This window comes from Sorex araneus, chromosome 5, assembly GCF_027595985.1.
Source record: "Sorex araneus isolate mSorAra2 chromosome 5, mSorAra2.pri, whole genome shotgun sequence".
Taxonomy (NCBI): Eukaryota; Metazoa; Chordata; class Mammalia; order Eulipotyphla; family Soricidae; genus Sorex; species Sorex araneus.
The window spans coordinates 141836821-141856036 of NC_073306.1; the positions used below are offsets into that span (position 1 = coordinate 141836821).

The 19216-nt window shown below is 44.1% G+C and overlaps 2 protein-coding genes across 3 annotated transcripts in view; one reads left to right on the top strand and one right to left on the bottom strand.

Moving 5' to 3' along the window:
* The window catches only part of IDI1 (isopentenyl-diphosphate delta isomerase 1), a 129851-nt gene that overhangs the window by 25698 nt on the left and 84937 nt on the right, over positions 1-19216 (bottom strand). The gene's annotated exons all lie outside the window — the stretch shown is intronic.
* Positions 1-19216, top strand: part of WDR37 (WD repeat domain 37) — a 52213-nt gene that overhangs the window by 1187 nt on the left and 31810 nt on the right. For both annotated transcript variants that reach the window (XM_055137848.1, XM_055137849.1), the window contains exons 2-5: positions 6150-6327; positions 11935-12031; positions 13279-13374; positions 13653-13717. In XM_055137848.1, the coding sequence (XP_054993823.1) occupies positions 6190-6327; positions 11935-12031; positions 13279-13374; positions 13653-13717 (396 nt within the window). In that variant the 5' untranslated portion in view covers positions 6150-6189. The remainder of the gene's footprint in view (positions 1-6149; positions 6328-11934; positions 12032-13278; positions 13375-13652; positions 13718-19216) is intronic.

The window sequence follows — 19216 nt, forward strand, 5'->3', positions numbered from 1 at the left end:
CCTGTGGTGATGAAGGCGAGTGTCCGGAAAGTGGGGTGCGAAGAGATGTCAGGCTCCCAGCCTCCCACTCGGAGGGCAAGGGGGATAGCTTTTTTTTTTTTTTTTTCTTTTTGGGTCTCACCCAGCGATGCTCAGGGGTTACTCCTGGCTTTGCACTCAGGAATTACTCCTGGCGGTGCTTGGGGGACCATATGGGATGCCGGGGATTGAACCCAGGTCGGCCGCATGCAAGGCAAACGCCCTACCCGCTGTGCTATCGCTCCGGCCCAAGGGGGATAGCTTTTGACGTTTTGTGTAAGGAACTTGGAGATTCTTGTGCATACTTACCAGTTGGTTTCCACTGCTGATGTTCTCAGACAGGAAGGCAGTGCCCGAGATGTTTTATTTCCTCGATTTATATGTCTAAGGATACTTTGAGTCCATGTCAAGACATTTTTCTTTCAAGTGAAAAAGTGAATTTTTTTTGGTGCAGTGTGGGGGGTTGGTGCCACACCTGCAGTGCTCAGGAATCACTTTCTGTGGGTTCGGGGGACCCTATTTGGTGCTGGGGATCAAACCCAGGTCAGCCATGTATAAGACAAGTTCCCTGTCCTTCTGACCTGGAAACAAGATAGTTTTTATTTATTTATTTATTTATGTATTGCTTTTTGGGTCACACCCGGCGATGCACAGGGGTCACTCCTTGCTCTGCACTCAGGAATTACCCCTGGCCGTGCTCAGGGGACCACATGGGATGCTGGGATTTGAACCCGGGTCGGCCGCGTGCAAGGCAAACGCCCCATCCGCTGTGCTATCTCTCCAGCCCCGAAACAAGATCGTTTTTATTGAAAGAAATTTACTTAGATATGAAGGGAAGGGGAGAGGAAAACATGTTCAAGCGAGAACCAGGGCTTCTTAAGGGTGGGAAAATCCTCAAGACAAGTTTTTTTTTTTTTTTTTTTTTTTTCTTTTTGGGTCACACCTGGCAATGCACAGGGATTACTCCTGGCTCTGCACTCAGGAATTACCCCTGGCTGTGCTCAGGGGACCATATGGGATGCTGGGATTTGAACCCGGGTCGACCGCGTGCAAGGCAAATGCCCTACCCGCTGTGCTATCTCTCCAGCCCATGAGACAAGTTTTAATAGGGTTTTGGAGATTTGTATTCTTTCGTTTCTGGCTTTTTGTTTTTGTTTTCTTGGCTTCGCCTGGTGGTGCTCAGGAGCTGTTCCTGACTCATAGTGGTTCTCAGGGGACCATCTTTGCTGCTGGAGATTGAGCTAGAGCCTGCTGCATGCAAAGCAAATGTTGGGATCTCCTGTACTACCTCTAGATTCCAATCTTGTATAGGTTCTAAGTGGAAATTTCGGAACTGAGAAGATAGAAATGAATGAAGAAGTTCAGTCTTGGCTTAATCAGCAGGATGGAGAGGACAGGAAAGAGTTGGTGAGCTTGAAGATAGAGCTATAAGACTCATGCAGTCTGAACAACAGAAAATAGACTGGAAAAGATCTGAGGGACTGGAGAGATAGTACAGTGGGAAAAGTAGCTTATCTTGAGTGTGCCCGACCCAGATTTGATCCCTGGCACGACATGATGGTCCCCTAAGCACCTCCAGAAATGATCCCTAAATTCAGAGCCAGGCATAAGCCCTGAGCACAGCCCCCAAACTTAGAGAATGTCAGGAGGGTCTATGGGATTTTTAACAAGATCATTTTGTGGTTAGAAAGATACTTCGGGGCTGTTACTTGCTTACCTTGTATGTGGCTCTGTTCTAGCCACCTCCTGGTCCCTTGTGTTGTAGGTTGCAGCACTGGAGATGCCAAGCACCGAGAGAGGGGCTGGGTAATCTCAATACTGCAGGCCTAGTTCAACTCTCTGGCCGAACTGCCAGCCCAACAAGGCTTAGAAATACAAAGTTGCCACCGGTTCATGAGAACTGCTTAGGAGCCCTGCCCCTGTAAAGACAAAAAAAAAAGAACCCAAAAATAGATGAAAAGCCGCTGGCCATTCTAGTCATCAGGATCCCAGAAAGGGAAAGGTAATAGGACTGATCATTTGAGAAATATTGTTGCGCATAAACCCACAGATTTCAATAAGTTTCATGAGACCTAGACCGGATAAACTCAGATAAATCCGTGGTAAGACACATAGTCAAATTTCTCAAACAAAGGTGAAAGTGTCAGAAATGTCATTTAACTTACGGTGAATAAATTGACAGTGGGATTTCTCATCGGAAACCATGGAGGCCAGAAGAAAGCAGCAATTTTTTTTTTTGTTTTGTTTTTGGGTCACACCCGGCGATGCACAGGGGTTATTCCTGGCTCATGCACTCAGGAATTACTCCTGGTGGTGCTCGGGGTACCGTATGGGATGCTGGGAATCAACCCGGGTTGGCCGTGTGCAAGGCAAACGCCCTACCCACTGTGCTATTGCTCCAGCCCCAGCAGCAAAGTATTTTTAAGTGCTGAAAGAAAAGAAGTATCTACTTAGAATTCTCTGACAAATGAAAATATCCTTCATGTGATTGTTATCAGCTAGGAAATTCTCTAAATAGAAAGGAAATGACAAAAGGAAGATGGGGACACTAGGAAGGAAGAACAAACAATAGAGCAAAAATATTGGCAATTTAATAGACATTCTTGTTCTCTGATGCTTAAAGCTTGACATTAACTGTCTAATGTGATATTTGGAAGGGAAATATTTAATATGCTTGATTACGTTGAACAGATTCGGGATGGCAAAGACCAAAAGGAATAAAAGGAACACTTTTTTCCCCCCTTTCTTTTTGGGTCATACACAGCGATGCACAGGGGTTACTCCTGGCTCTGCACTCAGAAATTAACTCCTGGTGGTGCTCAGGGGACCATATGGGATGCTGGGAATTGAACCTGGGTTGGCCGCGTGCAAGGCAAACACCCTACCTGCTTTGCTATCACTCCAGCTCCTAAAAGGAATGCTTTTATACTTGAAAATGAACTGGTATGGGGCTGGAGTGATAGCACAGTAGGTAAGGAGCTTGCCTTGCACACCGATATTTTAGGTTCAATCCCTGGCATCCCATATGGTACCCTGTGGACCTCCAGGAGTGATTACTGAGTGCGGAACCAGGAGTAACCCTGAACATTGCTGGGTGTGGCCCAGAAAGCAAACAACACAAAATCAACTGGAAATATATTAATTGTATAGCTAAATTGTGAGATGCGTACAGCAAGGCAGTTATTAAAATAGAGAAGTTTGACCATATGACAGATGAGCAGATGAACTTTCTTCACGGTCACTGGGTGTGGGGGGGTGCTGCCATAGGTGTTTCTGGGCCATACCCGATGGTGCTCAGTACTTACTCCTGACTCTGTGCTCATAGATCATTCTTGGAGGGCTCAGGGGACCATGTGGGATGCTGGAGATTTGACCCAGGTCTCTTATGTGTGAGACAAGTGTCTTACCCTCTGTACTCTCTCCAGACCCTTGGGCTTTTTTTTTTTTCTTGTTTATTGATCCCTCCTTAACCCAGTGTATCACTGTTTGGTTACATCTCTCTCTCTTTTTTTTTTTTTTAAATATATTTCATCCTCATTTTTATTGTTTTTTTTTCTTTGTTTTGTTTTTTGGGTCACACCCAGCAATGCACAGGGGTTACTCCTGGCTCATGCACTCAGGAATTACTCGTGGTGGTGCTTGGGGGACCATATGGGATGCTGGTCGGCCCCATGCAAGGCAAATGCCCTACCCGCTATGCTATTGCTCCAGCCCCTGGTTACATCTCTTAAAGGGCCTCTCCTGGAAGGATGGAGGACCATCCTTCTGTAAGGATCCAGTACCATGAATGGAATCTGGGCCTCCCACCTGGAGAGCATAAGCTCTAGCCCTCCAAGCCTGTAGATTTAAAGTGATAAGATTCATATTATATCTTGTTTCCTCAACCACTACCTGATCCTCGCCACCCCAACCCACTTGAAGGTTCTAACACCTCAACTTTTTGTGGCTCTCTCCCAGAGCCAGACATCCATCTCTCAATTTGATATCATCTGTTCCTTGTTCAGCCTTATTTGTACCTTACACTGTATTAAAATGCTGTTTGTTTGGGTTTGGGCCACATTTGGGGATTCTCAGGAGTCTGAGAATTTCTCAGTGCTGAGCCAGGAGTAACTGAGAAATATTTCAAGGAATTACCTGGCAGTGCTTGAGGGATGGTAATGGATGCTGGGAATCAAACTCAGGCTGGTCACATGCGAGGCAAGCACCTTTCCTGCTCTGTTATCTCTCCACCCCTGTAATAATTACTCTTTAGTATCCAGGTTCAAATTATTTATGTAATATTATCATTCTGATTGTGGAAATAAGTAATTTTACTTCTCATTGAATATCCCTTGACTGTGGCCCCCTTCCAACCTAGTTTCCTTCTTGAGGTTCCCACCTTCTAACTGGTTGACCCTCTAGTCTCATGCCATGACCCTCCATTTATATTTATGTAACTTGCGGGCTGGATCAATAGCACAGTGTGTGGAGCACTTGACTTGAATGCAGCTGAACAAGGTTTGATCCCCTACAGGACATATGGTCTCTGGAGACCGCCAGGAGTAAGTCCTGAGCATTGCTGGATGTGCTTCCTTCCCCCTCCCCCACAAAAAAAAAATGTTTAAAACATCTATCAGCAGTTAAGGAAAGAAAATACCTTGTAAAAAATAGATTACTTAAAATTGACATGATGTTAGTAGAATTATGTTGGAAGACTATAACAACTGAAAATGAGTTGATAATGTTGAAAATGGCTATATCAAAATGTTTGTTATGGATATTGGAGCAACTTGAAGATTTGCACAGTTTTATGACTCTAGCTAGTCTGAGTATTTAAATCACAGCTAGTTGCTCCTAGGTGTACTGGGAACATGAAATGCATGCCAGGGCTGGAGGTATGAGCCTACAGAGTGAAAAATGCCTTTGGTTTTTTTCTTATATTGACTAAAATAATCTTTTTTACTATTTTTGTTTTGGGGTCACACCTAGTGGTGGCAGACTCAGGGGAACATGGGGTACCATGGGTTGGAACCCAGATTGGCTGCTTGCTAGGCATCTGTTCTACTCACAGTTTGATGAAACCTGAAAAAAAATTTACTTTTAAAAAACACAGGCCTATGGTCTATCTAAAATATATTTATTTATTTTTGTTTTTTTGTTTTGCTTTTTGGGTCACACCTGGCAATGCACAGGGGTTACTGCTGGCTCTGCACTCAGGAATCACCCCTGGCGGTGCTCAGAGGACCATATGGGATGCTGGGAATCAAACTGGGTCGGCCACGCGCAAGGCGAACTCCCTACCCGCTGTACTATTGCTCCAGCCCCTATCTTGTTTATTTTTCTTGGGGTTCCATACCTGGCTGTGTTCAGGACTTATTCCTGACTCTGCTCAGGGATCAGTCTTTTTTTTTTTTTAATATTTTTTATTGAGCGACTGTAATTTACAAAGTTATTCATAGCACCCAACTTTACAATCAGTCATGATCAAATTCCATGTGTACAGATTTTCGACGTCAACTGAACCCTGATTGGCTGCATTTCAAGGCAAATGCCATTACTGCTATACTATTACTCTGACTCCTTAGGGATCACTCTTGGGGGAGGTCTGGGAACTATATGTGGTGCTGGGAGTCCATCCCTGGTTGGCCCTGTGCATGGAAAACGCCTTACCTGCTGAACTATCACTTTGGTCCCTATCTTTTTTTTTTTTTTCTTTTTGGGTCACACCCATCGATGCTCAAGGGTTACTCCTGGCTCTGCATTCAGGAAATTACTCCTGGCAGTGGTTGGGGGACCATATAGGTTGCTGGGAATTGAACCCAGGTTTGCTGCATGCAAGGCAAACACCGTAGGGCCCCCCCACTCCCCCATCTTGAACATCTTAGTTACATGTTATTAAATGTTAAGCATTGTAAAGGAAGTTTGGAATTAAAAGTAGCAGTTTTGAAGTAGCAGAGATGCACAGCTGGTAGTTGTTTGCCTTGCAAGCAGAAGAGTCAGGTTTGATCTTTGGCATTACTTGTGGTTCCCCCTAGTACGTCAGGAGTAGTTCCTGGGTGCAGAACGAGGAATAACCTGAGTACTGCCAGGTGTGGCCCTAAAACAAAACAAAGGGGAGAGTTTTGCTCACAGTTTTTCCTGGTTTTGTTTAGCTTATTGCAGGAGTGATCAGGACATCACCTTCTAGAAGTAATGCCCACAGAAAGCGCAAGTTCTTCCACTGCTCGCCCAGCAAAACAGAAACGCAAATCTCATAGTCTTTCCATCCGAAGAACAAACAGCTCGGAGCAGGAGAGGGCAGGTCTGCCAAGAGAAATGTTAGAAGGACAAGTAAGTGTTAGTGGGTCTTGATGGTACCCAAACAGCTACATGTATTACAGGGCTTCAATGGGTAAAAGTGAAGCACCCCTTCTTCCCCTGCCAAAGTCAATTGCTGAGAATTGCTATCAAGTACGAGTATGAGAGCCTGCACAAGGTCAAATGAATGTTTTCATCATTCTCAGTATGAGAAAGTTGGTGTGATGGTTTGCATTAGTCTTTATTCTTGAAACAGTGCAATTTTAGGTTTTCTGTCTCTGATAATTTTAAGAAGAGATGTAGGTATGATTCAGCAACTGCTTGATTTATCATGTGTCCACTATAGTGAGTATATCATGTGATGTTAATTATATATTGTATACTTTGATTTTCCCTTTGATTAAATGGTTTTGTTAATAAGTTTTACTTTTTCTGGTTCTTTACCTTTTTTTTTTTTGGGTCATACCCAGCGATGCTCAGGGGTTACTCCTGACTTTGCACTCAGGAATTACTCCTGGCGGTGCTTGGGGGACCATATGGGATGCCGGGGATCGAACCCGGGTCGGCCGCATGCAAGGCAAACGCCCTACCCGCTGTGCTATCGCTCTGGCCCCCATTTTTTCTGGTTCTTTAGATGATGAAAATATGTTCCCTCTTTTTCTTCCTCCATTTTTGGGCTAAACTTGGCTCTTTGCTGAGGGATCACTTCTGGCAGGGCTTAGGGGACCATATAGAAAGAATGCTGAGGATCTAACTTGGCCTGGCTGTGTGCAAGGCATATGCCCTAATTGCTGTACTGTTGCTCAGGCCCCTAGTCCTATTTTATTTTTTAATTTAATTTTTTTGTGAGGGGGGCATATCTGGTGATGCTCCGGGGTTACACCTGGCTGGCTCTGCATTCAGGAATTACTCATAATGATGCTTGGGGGACCATGTGGGGATGCATGGGATTGAGTTTTGCTCTGCTGTGCGCAAGGCAAACTGCCCTACCCGCTGTGCTATCTCTCTGCGTGTCCCTGCCCCCTTTATATTTATTTTTTGTTGTGTTTTTGGGCCATACCCAGTGATGCTCAGGGCTTACCCCTGACTCTGCTCAGGGATCACTCCTGGCAGATTTGGGCGACCATATAAGTTGGCCGTATTCAAGGCAAGTGCCCTAACCATTCTGCTACTGCTTCAGGCCCTTATCTCTTTTTTACCCCCTTTTTGGGTCACACCCAGCAATGTGCAGAGGTTATTCCTGGCGTTGCTCAAGGGACCATATGGGATGCTGGGGTTGGCTTCGTGCAAAGCAAATGCCCTATCCGCTGTGCTGTGGTATCGCTCCAGCCCCAACCTTATCTCTTTTTCAAGGAACACCAGTTATGGGATTAGGGCCTAATCACCTCTTGGGAACTTATATTTTCAGAGATTTTTGCATGTTGTATAGTTCTGGGGTTAGAACTTAAACTCATGAGTTTGGGAGAGGGGTGGGGGCTCAAAATTCAGTATACTTAGGAAATCAAATTTTTGAACTTGAGCTGTGCAGTGGTGCTTTTGTGATGAATGGAACATTCTAGACCTATGCTATCTGATGTGGCAGCCATAAACCATATGAGGATAGTATGAGGAATTAAAAAATTTCACTTGGACCAGAGGGATAGTACAGTAAGTAGAGCACTTGTCTTGAACTCAGCTGAACCGGGTTCATAAGCATCCTATATGGTCTACCCTCCCCCAGCACTGCCAGGATTAAACCCTAATCCCACACTGCTGGGTGTGCTTCCAAAACAAAACAAAATGTTTAATTTAGCTCGTAATGCTTAAGCAGCCGGATAAGGCAAAAGCAGTCAGATTTTGTATTGGATAATGCAAGCAAATAATTTCAGGTTAGATTTACTTCCATTTCTATTTTGTTTTACATTTTTGGCTTTTTGTCATACCCAGCGATGCTCGGGTTATTCCTGGCTCTGCACTCAGGAATTACTTCTGGCAGTGCTCAGGGAACCATATGGGATGCCGGGGATTGAACCGGGGGTGGCCACATGCAAGACAAATGCCCTACCTGCTGTACTAGCACTCCAGCCCCAGATTTACTTATATTTCTGATTGTGACAATTCCATAGCTTCCTTTGTTCTCCTAGAGTGCACTCTCAAATGAGGTCTGTCTTCCTCTCTTGGCCTCTTCACTCTATTGTGATGTAGACCAAGTGGGTATCGCATCTCTGGGAACCCTTAATGAAGGTACTCAGAATCAAGCTGAATAGCCTTAGTGGTTGCTCTGCTCCTACTTCCTGCCTCTGACTATCCAGTGTTTCCTAGACTTGTTCTTGAGTTTGGTGCTTGCACTAGGCATGGTAGGTGTCAGCATCTGGGGCCAGAGGCTGGCAGTATAGCAGGTTAATAGTGCAGCAGGTAGGATGCTTGCATGCATTGCAGTCAATACCCTGAACCCTGCTAGGAGTAATTAATCCTTGAGTGAACCCCTAAGCATTGCCAGGTGTGGCCCCCAAACAACCAGAACAACCAGAATAACCAAAACAACCAAAAACAAGAAAAGTGGGCACGAGAGGACAGAGGTCATAGGTTAGACGGGTAAATAGTCTACAACAGTTTTCTTTCTTTCTTTCTTTTTTTTTTCTTTTTGGGTCACACCCAGTGATGCTCAGGGGTTACTCCTGGCTCTACGCTCAGGAATTATGCCTGGCAGTGCTCAGGGGACCATATGGGATGCCGGGGATTGAACCCAGGTTGGCTGCGTATAAGGCAAACGCCTACCCGCTGTGCTATCACTCTCGCCCCAGTCTACAATAGTTTCTAATAGTCGTCTTTCAGGGGCATGGAGCAGTACAGAAGAACCCCTGAATGTGACTGATTGTGAGTGTGCTGTTCAGGCAATTGTGTCTTGGTTTGATTCCTGTATCTCAATGCATTCAGAAGTGTTTTCTCAAGTGGTAGCAGAAGTTCAGCACCTCAGTTCAGGCTGTGAAATTCAGAGCATCTGAGGAGGTTGAGGGGGTGCTGCACCAGGTGTTTCCAGTGTAGTCCCTCCTGTTATCCCCTGCTGGGAGATCTCATCTCACTATACTTTGTTTGGGATCAGGGGTGCTCAGGACTTTCTGCTGGCTCTGCTCTCAGGGCCCCCTACTGGCAGGGCTAGGGCACCACATATGGTGGTGGACGGACCAGATTGATTACATGCAGGGGCCCTGCACTTTCCTTTCTGGACCATTACATGAAATGAAATCTGCCATTGCGGTTTGATCTCATATGCAATGAGAACACGTATGATTCTAGTAAAGGTAATATTTCAGCTGCTGAGTACTGGCAGAGCAGGAACAGAGAGATGAGGCCTCTGCTGATTGTGAGGCCCCCAGCCTGCAGCCAGCAGCAGTGAGGAAGATGGAGGATTTTGGCCAAGAGAACAGCCTTGCTACCTCTTACTTTGGTTGCTTTTCATTTTCCTTTTGTATTGATAGCTTAGGAGAATGTCTCAACATTGTTTATTCTAGCAGATTCAGTTTTTATATTTATTTTTTGTGCCACAGCCAGCAGTACTCCTGGCTCTGTGCTCAGGAATCACTCCTGACGAGATTTGGGGAATTGAATCAGGGTTGGCTGCACGTAGGACAACTCCTTAACCTCTCTATTATCTCTCTGGCCCTCAGATTGTTTCAAAACAACTTCACATATTATCTTCAGTAGTTTGTAAACTTTACTAGAACATTCTGTGATTGATTTCAAACATATTGCTAGGGTGGTTATACCTTTAGGTATAATTGTTTTCCCTAAAATTTATCATTCAGGGGGCTAGAGTAATAATACAGCAGATTGGGTGTTTTCCTTGCTGCTTACCCATGTTTGATTCCGAGTTTCACTTACGTGGTCCCTTGCGATCTCCTGAGAGTGATCCCTGAGCACAAAGCCAGGTGTGCTCTAAAATAAACACAAAAAGAAAGTCACATCAAGGCTTTTCCCCAAGCCTGTATTCCCTCTTGATCAGGGATCTCTCTTTATATCTCCTCCTATTTCTCTAAGTATATTTCTTTCAACAAAAACTGTTTTGTGGGGACTGGAGAGATAGTACTGTAGGTAGGGGTAGCCAACCTGGGTTTGATCCCTGACATCCCATATAGTCCGTTGAGCACCATCAGGAGTGCTTCCTGAGAATAACCCTGAGCATTGCCAGGTTATAAAAAAAAAAAAGAAAAATCCTCCCCCCCAAAAAAAAAAAAACCCTAAAAAATCCAGAAAACAACAACAACAAAACAACTGTGTTGCTCTGAAAACAAATTAAAAGAAAAACAAAAATCACATTCATATCCTTTAAGGACGGAAATATTTTAGAAATATCTTAAGGGGCTGGAGCGATAATACAGTACAGCAGGTAGGGTGTTTGCCTTGCATGCAGCTAGCTGTCCCGGGTTCAATCCCTGGCATTCCATATGGTCCCCCCAGCACCACCAGGAGTAATTTCTGAGTGCAGAGCCAGGAGTAACTCCTGAGCATTGCTGGATGTGACCCAAAAGAAAGAAAGAAAGAAAAAAGAAATATCTTAAGAATTTTGTTGATGATACCCAATCTGCTAGTTGGGGGTGAATCAGAGAAAAATGGTCTACAGACCATGTCCTCAGGAAATGAGGGTCCAGAGTAGACAATTTCCACGGCATCCAGGAAGGTGAGGCTTGTTGAGGCAACTGGTACTGGGGACTGCCTGCGGCATACCGAAGCTTTGTTGTGCTTTGCCTCCTGTGGGCTAGCGGGGAATGCAGGTGTGCACAGCTGGTGCACAGGTGCACAGAGCTAGGGTTGTTACCAAGCTTCTGCACACCGTTCTCATAGGTGAGAACATCAACCTTTCATTTCACAGCCATCTTAGAGTGTGGCAGGAAGTGCCAGTTTATTTTCCTGGAAGCAAGGTGGATGTGAGAACTCTGTGAAGCACATCTTTATTAACACAGTGTTAAAATTTATAAGAGCATTAAGGATAAATAGTTCTTAAGTTTTTTTGTGGGAATTGCCTCTCTTGAATACTCATTTGGCAGGTTTGAGTAAGGTAGGCAAATTTCTTCTTCTGGAAGGAAAAATGGTACCTGTTTTTAAATTCCATATTGTCCTAGATGACCACTTAGAGAAAATGTTATTTTGGGGAGTCATGCTTAGTCTTGCACAGGGGTTACTCCTTGCTCTGTGCTCAGGAATTATTCCTGGTGGTGCTTGGGGAACCATCTGGGATACTTCTGGCAGTTGAATCCAGGTGGGTCACATGCAAGCCAAGTGCTCTACCCACTGTACCATCGGCCAGCCCCTAGAATTTGTAATTTTTTTTTTTTTGGCTTTTTGGGTCACACCCAGCAATGCACAGGGGTTACTCCTGGCTCATGCACTTAGGAATTATTCCTGGTGGTGCTCGAGGGACCATATAGGATGCTGGGAATCGAACCCGGGTTGCCACGTGCAAGGCAAACGCCCTACCCGCTGTGCTATCACTCCAGCCCATAGAATTTGTAATTTTTAGTTCATTTATAAACATTTGAAACTTAAATTCATGGAACCCTGAAAACTAAGAATCTAAAGAGATGATAATTCACTTTGGAAAGTACATTGACTCTTGGTAGCTTTTTTAATTCACTTATTTATTGGAAAAATTCTTTTCTGCAGGATTCCAAACTGCCTTCCTCGGTTCGCAGCACACTTCTAGAACTGTTTGGTCAAATAGAAAGAGAGTTTGAAAACCTTTATATTGAAAACTTAGAATGTGAGTATGTCTTTACATACTTTGTGACTTCATTTCTCTAAAGCAGTATTTAGAAGCTTAATATGTGGCTGACGTTCCCCCATTCAGTCCCTCCTTCCTTCAGCTTTATTTGCCCATTTGTTTTGGCAATACTTGTGCAAATGCTGGGGAGGCCATCTGAGGTGCTAAGACTTAGGCTGTGATAGCTTGAGTGCATGGCAGGAGCTTCGTGCTCTCACTGATCCTGTGTTCTTTGTCTGTGTTCCATAATCACTCACAGCTCTACCCTCTAGCTGGTGTAACTGTTGCTAGACTGGAGTTCAGGTATTGAGTGCCCTGTGCTGTGGGAGTTTGTCTGGGTGGGAGCATATTTCAGGTGCTTGGGGTGTTAAGACAGTCATCTGATCTAGCCTTCCTTCTGAGAATATGGGAAGACTAGGCCATCTGTGCTGTTCTGCATCATGTCTCTGTGGGGACGACATCAGGTTGTATAAAAGAAAAGCTCTCTGGGTTGGAAAGATTATACAGTGGCAAGGGCTCATGGCTTGCAGCTGACATGGGTTCCATCTCCCAAGCCCATCAGGATTGATCCCTGAGTGCAGAGCCAGGAGTAAGCCCTGAGCACTACTGGGTATGACTCCAAAAAGTATAAAATAACCAAATGTACACTCCCCCCTCATGACTTTCCCACTCTCAGAGAACCTTATTATTTTTGTTTTGTTTTTGGCCACACCCAGCTGTGCTAAGGGCTTACTCCTGGCTCTGAAACTCAGGGATTACTCCTGTTGGGCTCGGGGTGCCAGGGATCGAAACTGGGTTAGACGCATGGAAGGCAAATGCTCTATCTGCTGTACTGTCACTCCGGCCCCTCAAGGACTTGCTTGTCCTCTGTTTTTCTTTTAGTGGTTTTGTGCTTGTTTTTGACATGGCAGTCTCTATTTCTGCTCTTTCTGATGCATGTTGATGCTTCCTTGGGGCAGCTGTATAGCTTTCATCCACTGTTGTCTCCGTTGTTCTCTTCCTGTCTGTTAGTTGTGTTTTTAGGGCATGTGTTTATTCAGTTTCTGATCTTGGGAAGGTAAGCACAATGAGGTCTTTTGTATTTTATAAGTTGATTCCAAAAATAGCATAAAATAAAATACCATTTGCTTTTTATTTGTGGGCGTGGGGTAATTGGGGTACACCTGGCAGTGCTTGTGTGCTATAGTTGTTGGAAGCAGCGAGTTTATTTAAACATAAAAAATAATTAAAAAATGTTTTATTCTTAGTGCGTAGAGAAGTTGATACTCTTAATGAACGTTTAGCTGCTGAAGGACAAGCTATCGATGGAGCAGAACTCAGTAAGGGCCAACTCAAGACAAAAGGTAAGGCTGGACTCCTATGACTAGATCACCCTGCAGGTATTGATGGAGAGATTTGGAAGTGAATGAAGGGTGCAAATTTATTTGATTTTTGTAGGCAGCAGCATTTGAAATTCATGGTTTGGGTCTGGGTACAGAGGGGAGAATGCAGAGCCTAGGGGCCTGGGCTCGGTGTCAGCTGCTTTATCTCTGTCTCCCTGTGTGACATGGAAGGTGGGTCTGTAGCCACAGCTCTGTTGTCCTGGGACTGTGCACTGATGACTGTTTCCCTCTCTCTGCAGCCAGTCACAGCACTAGCCAACTCTCTCAGAAGCTGAAGACCACGTACAAGGCCTCCACCAGCAAGGTATGCCAGGCCCTGACTCCTGGTCCAGTCATGTGGTATTTAAGATGTGCAGATGTCTACTTTAAATTGCATATTTTCCAATTAGAAATTAAGTGCAGTAGGAAAAGATAAATTTCAGTAATTTAGGAAAATGCCATTTTTCAAAGGAATATCATGAATGTTGTTACACGAGACCACATATAATGTCTCTAGACATTATTCTGGCCTAATATTTAGTGAGATCAATTTGTTCTGCAGAAGTAAATGTATTTTTCGGGGTTGGGAGGTTACATTTTGTATTGTTTGTTGTACATTTTGTATTTTTTGTTGTGGTAGAGAGGTTTTGAATTTGGAGATTGTAATAAATGGGAGGAAAGCATGAAAATTAAGTTCTGAGCTGTAGCTAACATTTTAGTTTATCAACTTCTGTAATTTTACAAGTATGATTAAAAATGTCCAAGGCAAATAGGGAGGTTGAAGGTATTTTGCTTTTTTCTTAGTACCTTATTCTGACATTTCTCAGAGTACCAAAGATTTAATTGTATGGAAACTAGCTTATTGCTGAGTGAGCACTACTTTATGAAGTAATATTTGATGATAATTTTGTAAGTATCTCTACTTTGGAGTATTTTCAGTATGCAAAAGGTAAATTAATTGCTAAACCTTAATTTTTTTTTTCTTTTCACTTTTTGGGTCACACCTGGCGATGCACAGGGGTTACTCCTGGCTCTGCACTCAGGAACCACTCCTGGCGGTGCTCAGGGGACCATATGGGATGCTGGGAATCGAACCCGGGTCGGCCGTGTGCAAGGCAAATGCCCTCTTGCTGTGCTATCACTCCAGCCCCCTGAACCTTAATTTTATTTTCATTCCTTTTAATAAACCTGAGGGGAAAGGTTAAAAGTTAGAGTGCATCTACTATGATGACGTAGTTATTATTAGCTTTTTGTTTTTCAGCTTAGTTCCCATGAACTTAAAGTTATTTAGCATGCATCCTGAGTGAGATAGACTGGAATGAATAGAACACAGTAAGATTTACAGCTATTTCTCTTTATTTGAAAGTCTTGAGTAATACTTTGTTATTAAAAAGAATTTTGAGGGGCCAGAGTGATAGTACAATGGATAAGGAGCTTACCTTGTATGTGACTATCTGGGTGTGGTCCTTGGTGTCCCGTATTGTCCTCTTATCCAGGAGTGATCCCTGAGTGCCAAGCCATCAGTAAGCCCTGAAAACTGCCGGGTGTGTGAACACACAAAAGAGGAGGGGGCACCACATCGGGCACAGGGCAGCGGTGGTCTATCTCTCCTGCCAGTGCTCTATCTCTCCCGCCGCCCGCGTTTGGTAGTCTCCAGCCTCTCAGCCTCTCACTTCTTTCGCCTTGTGCTTTGCTTCCGTGTCTCCTCCGTGCTCTGTGTCTTCTCCGTTCTTCTCTCGTGTCTTTTCTCATGTGTCTCCTCCTCTGTCTCCTCTGTCTTCTTCCTCTGTCTGCCCTGTCTTCTTCTTCTGTCTCCTGTCTCCCCTCAGTCCCTAAGGTCTTAGTTTATATAGCAAATTACATGCGGTGGGGACACACAGGTGGGTTGAACATTAACAAATCAACAAAGAAGGGTAAAACTGTTTCTCAAGAGGAGATTAACAAAATCTCATGTAAGGAAATCTCATCTAACTGAGATCCGCTCAAGGGTGGGAGTCCAAACAAGGGTGTGTCAGGGTGTGAGTTAGTAATCTGCTTAAATAGTTATAGTAAATCTACCTCTAATATTTCTAGCAATGTCATTCTGTATGAGCACAGTGAGAGATACAAAGTTTGTTTTTTCTTGAGGACATCTCACTATACATTCCAGACTACAGTCCTCAGGCCAGGTTAGTCTTTCTAACTCCAGCAGGGTCCTAGTCTCGTCGTTACTTTTGGATCATGACAGCATTTGTCTATGACCATGCTCTCAACTTATAGTTGAGTATTGTGGCGCTTTGGACTGGCCCATTTCGATGCCAGGGTAGCTCACAGCTTGCCCTGGGTCCATTTTGTCCCTCGTCAGGACCCTGCTTTTGGAGTGCTAGGAACGAAGGGCAACTGAGTTGAGAAAGCAGATGCCCGGGAGTAAATATTATTGGAGTCAATCAACTCCCAAGTTACAAGCATAATATTAACTGTCTTCCTGTGTCCATACAGAAAGGACATTGCTTTAAGGTAAACTATGCAAAAGACACTAACTTACAGTACAAGTTCAGAGTCCTTAGAAGGATCTGATCTTACAAGATAACAGAATCTGATTAGAGAAAATGTGATTAACTGGTTGGGAAGGAGGATGCAGAGAAGAGTTTACAGATAAACAAAGGAATGGGAGTGTCTCCAGAGCACTTAAACCTAAACTCCTTGTGGCAAGGGAGGAAGGACAAACCAATGTTATCCTACAGCCAGGTATGGCCCAAAATCCAAAACAAAAACAAAAACAAAAAAACCCAGCCCCTCCCCTCAAAAGAGAATATTGCTGGGGTTGGAGCAGTAGCACAGCGGGTAGGGCGTTTGCCTTGCACGCGGCGACCCAGCCGACCCGGTTGGATTCCCAGCATCCCATATGGTCCCCTGAGCACTGCCAGGGATAATTCCTGAGTGCAGAGCCAGGAGTAACCCCTGTGTATCGCCAGGTGTGATCCAAAAAGGAAAAAAAAAAAAAGAGAACATTGCTGACATTTTCTTGACAACTCTGGAATGTAAGTTGCTAATTTTAAGTTTTTGTAGTAGGTTCTCTAACTTACACTTGTTTGTTTTAAAGTTTTCAGTAAGTTGACATTACCTTTCACTTCAAATTGTAGTGAGATTGTTACAGACTTGTTAATGTTGTCTTGCTGGAATTATGTTGTTTGTGTATACAAGGATAATTTTAGAATCTAGAAGTGCTCAGCGTAGAGGAAGAAAGGTTTGTGGCATAAAACTTTACCGGGAGAAGACTGCTTTGTACAGTACTTGACTTTGAAAAGATGTATTAGAGATGTTGAAGGCTGTAGACAATTTAGGAGCCAGAAATTCTCCTGAATTTATAAGAAACAATTTAATGCTAATGATATTTGTAGCATTGTATACACATGGCATATAACTGTCTTAATAATAATTAAAGCAGAAAAAAGCTGAAAATTGAAGACTAAGCTGATGCCAGAATAGTCTGATTTGTGCTGCAGTATGTATTGTTGGTGTAAAAAAAATAAAAGCCTCTGGGCTAGAGCAATAGCACAGTCGGTAGGGTGTTTGCCTTGCCTGTAGCTGACCTGGGTTTGATTCCCATCATCCCATATGGTTCCCTGAGCACCGCCAGGAGTAATTCCTGAGTGCAGAGCCAGGAGTAACCCCTGTGCATCACCGGGGGTGACCCAAAAAGGAAAAAAAAAACCAGCCTGATGACTCAAAAAGCCAAATGAATAAATAAATAAATAAATACCTGAATGCAACAAACAGGTAGTGCTAGATTCTAATTTTTTTTTTTTTTGGGTCGACCTTGTGCAAGGCAAAGGCCCTACCCGCTCTGCTATCTCTCCAGCCCCTAGATTCTAATTATTTGACTGTCTTGGAATGCAGGGATTATATTTGGTGAGATTGGGGTAAAACCAGATGGTCTGAGAAAAGTGTAAAGAGGCCGTTTTCCCTTATTTCTTTTTTTTTTTTTTTTTTGCTTTTTGGGTCACACCTGGCGATGCACAGGGGTCACTCCTGGCTCTGCACTCAGGAATTACCCCTGGCCGTGCTCAGGGGACCATATGGGATGCTGGGATTTGAACCCGGGTCGGCCGTGTGCAAGGCAAACGCCCTACCCGCTTCTCTATCTCTCCAGCCCCTTCCCTTCTTTCTGATAACATATTTCTGATGTCTTATCGGGAGAGAAAAGGGACAGTCTAAACTGACAGCCACTTTAAAGAAAATGGTGAAAATGTTCCTAAATTAAAAAATAAATTTTGGGGGTGTTGGTGCCCAGGGACTCCTCCTGGCTTAGTGCTCAGGGGTTGCTCCCTGAGGTGCTGAGGGGTTACCCTCTCGTGCCGAAAATGGACCCTCGGCCCCTGCATGGAAGTCACACTCTAGCTCTTGGAGTATCTCCCTGACATGTAGATGTTTTCTGTAAAGATACGAGGAGCCTGTGAATTTTCAAAAGTAGTTTAGCTCGTATCAGTTAAAATATTAAATTAGAATGATAGGTGTAAACAATAATTTCTTGTTTCACCATGTTGCTTCTCTTGTGAGTATTCCTTCTGAAAAGTTATTTTGTTGGTCATTGTGACTGAGTCAAGATTTTTAAGAATAGTTAAAGTTCATTAGATGGTCAGATTGTAATGGGCATTTGGAAGCAATGCATAATGATATGAAGTCTCAGCATCCTTTTTTATTTGTGTTTGGGTCATACCTGGTGGTACACAGGGGTTACTCCTAGCTCTGCACTCAGGAATCATTCCTGGTGGTGCTCAGGGGACCATAAGAGATGCTGGGACTGGAACTCAGGTTTGACTGTATAAGGCAAGCGCCCTGCCCGCTCTACTATCTCTAGCCCCCTAGCATCTTTATTAACTGTACCTTAGCTGCCTCCATATCCGACCATATGTGGTTGGGGTGAGTCTCTGGGTCGTCATCTTCTTTTTTCGCTGTTCTGGGGGTTTGTTGGGGGGGGGCGGCGGGGCTGGGGGGAGCTCTTGAGGAACTTGATCCCAGATTCATATTTCATGGTCTTATTGTCTGTGCTACACATGGTAGAATCTTGGAAAGGAAATATACTGCCAGTGATGGGCAAAGTTTTGCACGTTTCTGAATTTCATTCTTTTCTCAGTGGAGCATTGTTTTGTATGGCAGCAGCACCATAGACCACCGCAGATATTTGCCTTGTGTGGTAGAGGCCCTGCTGGCTAAGTGGACTGGGAATCCAGCTTTCAGGGAGACCAGGCAGTTGGTCTGATGGGCTCGTGGGGCACGTCCTTTGTGGAGACCTACATTTAAACCAAGTCCACTGGAGCGTGTTGGGTCTCTTCATCAGACTTTCATTGGATCGGGGGGAGTGATAAGAGCATTCACACTCAAACAGATGTAACAGCGACTTGTGTTTAATGTAGTTATTTGAAGGTAGAATTTAGGTGCTTTTTCAGGGCTTTGCCAAGTTGGTGTTGATAGCAGAGCGGGTAGGGCATTTGCCTTACATGCGGCCGACCCAGGTTCGATTCCCAGCATCCCATATGGTCCCCCAGCACTGCCAGGAGTAATTCCTGAGTGCATAGCCAGGAGTAACCCCTGTGCACAGCTGAGTGTGACCCAAAAAGCCAAAAAAAAAAAATTGCTGTATAAAAAAAATTAAAGAGAAAAATTTTTTTTCACTTGATTTTACAGTTGCAGTATTCTAACTAAACACTGTTCTGATTCATTTAAATGTTGAAGAGTTCTTATATCCGAGAACAATTTAAAATTCAAACTGGATTATGTATCAGTGTCTTTCTTGTGCATTTTGTATTTTCCTTGTGAGTTGGTACCAGTTGTTTGCTCTGTA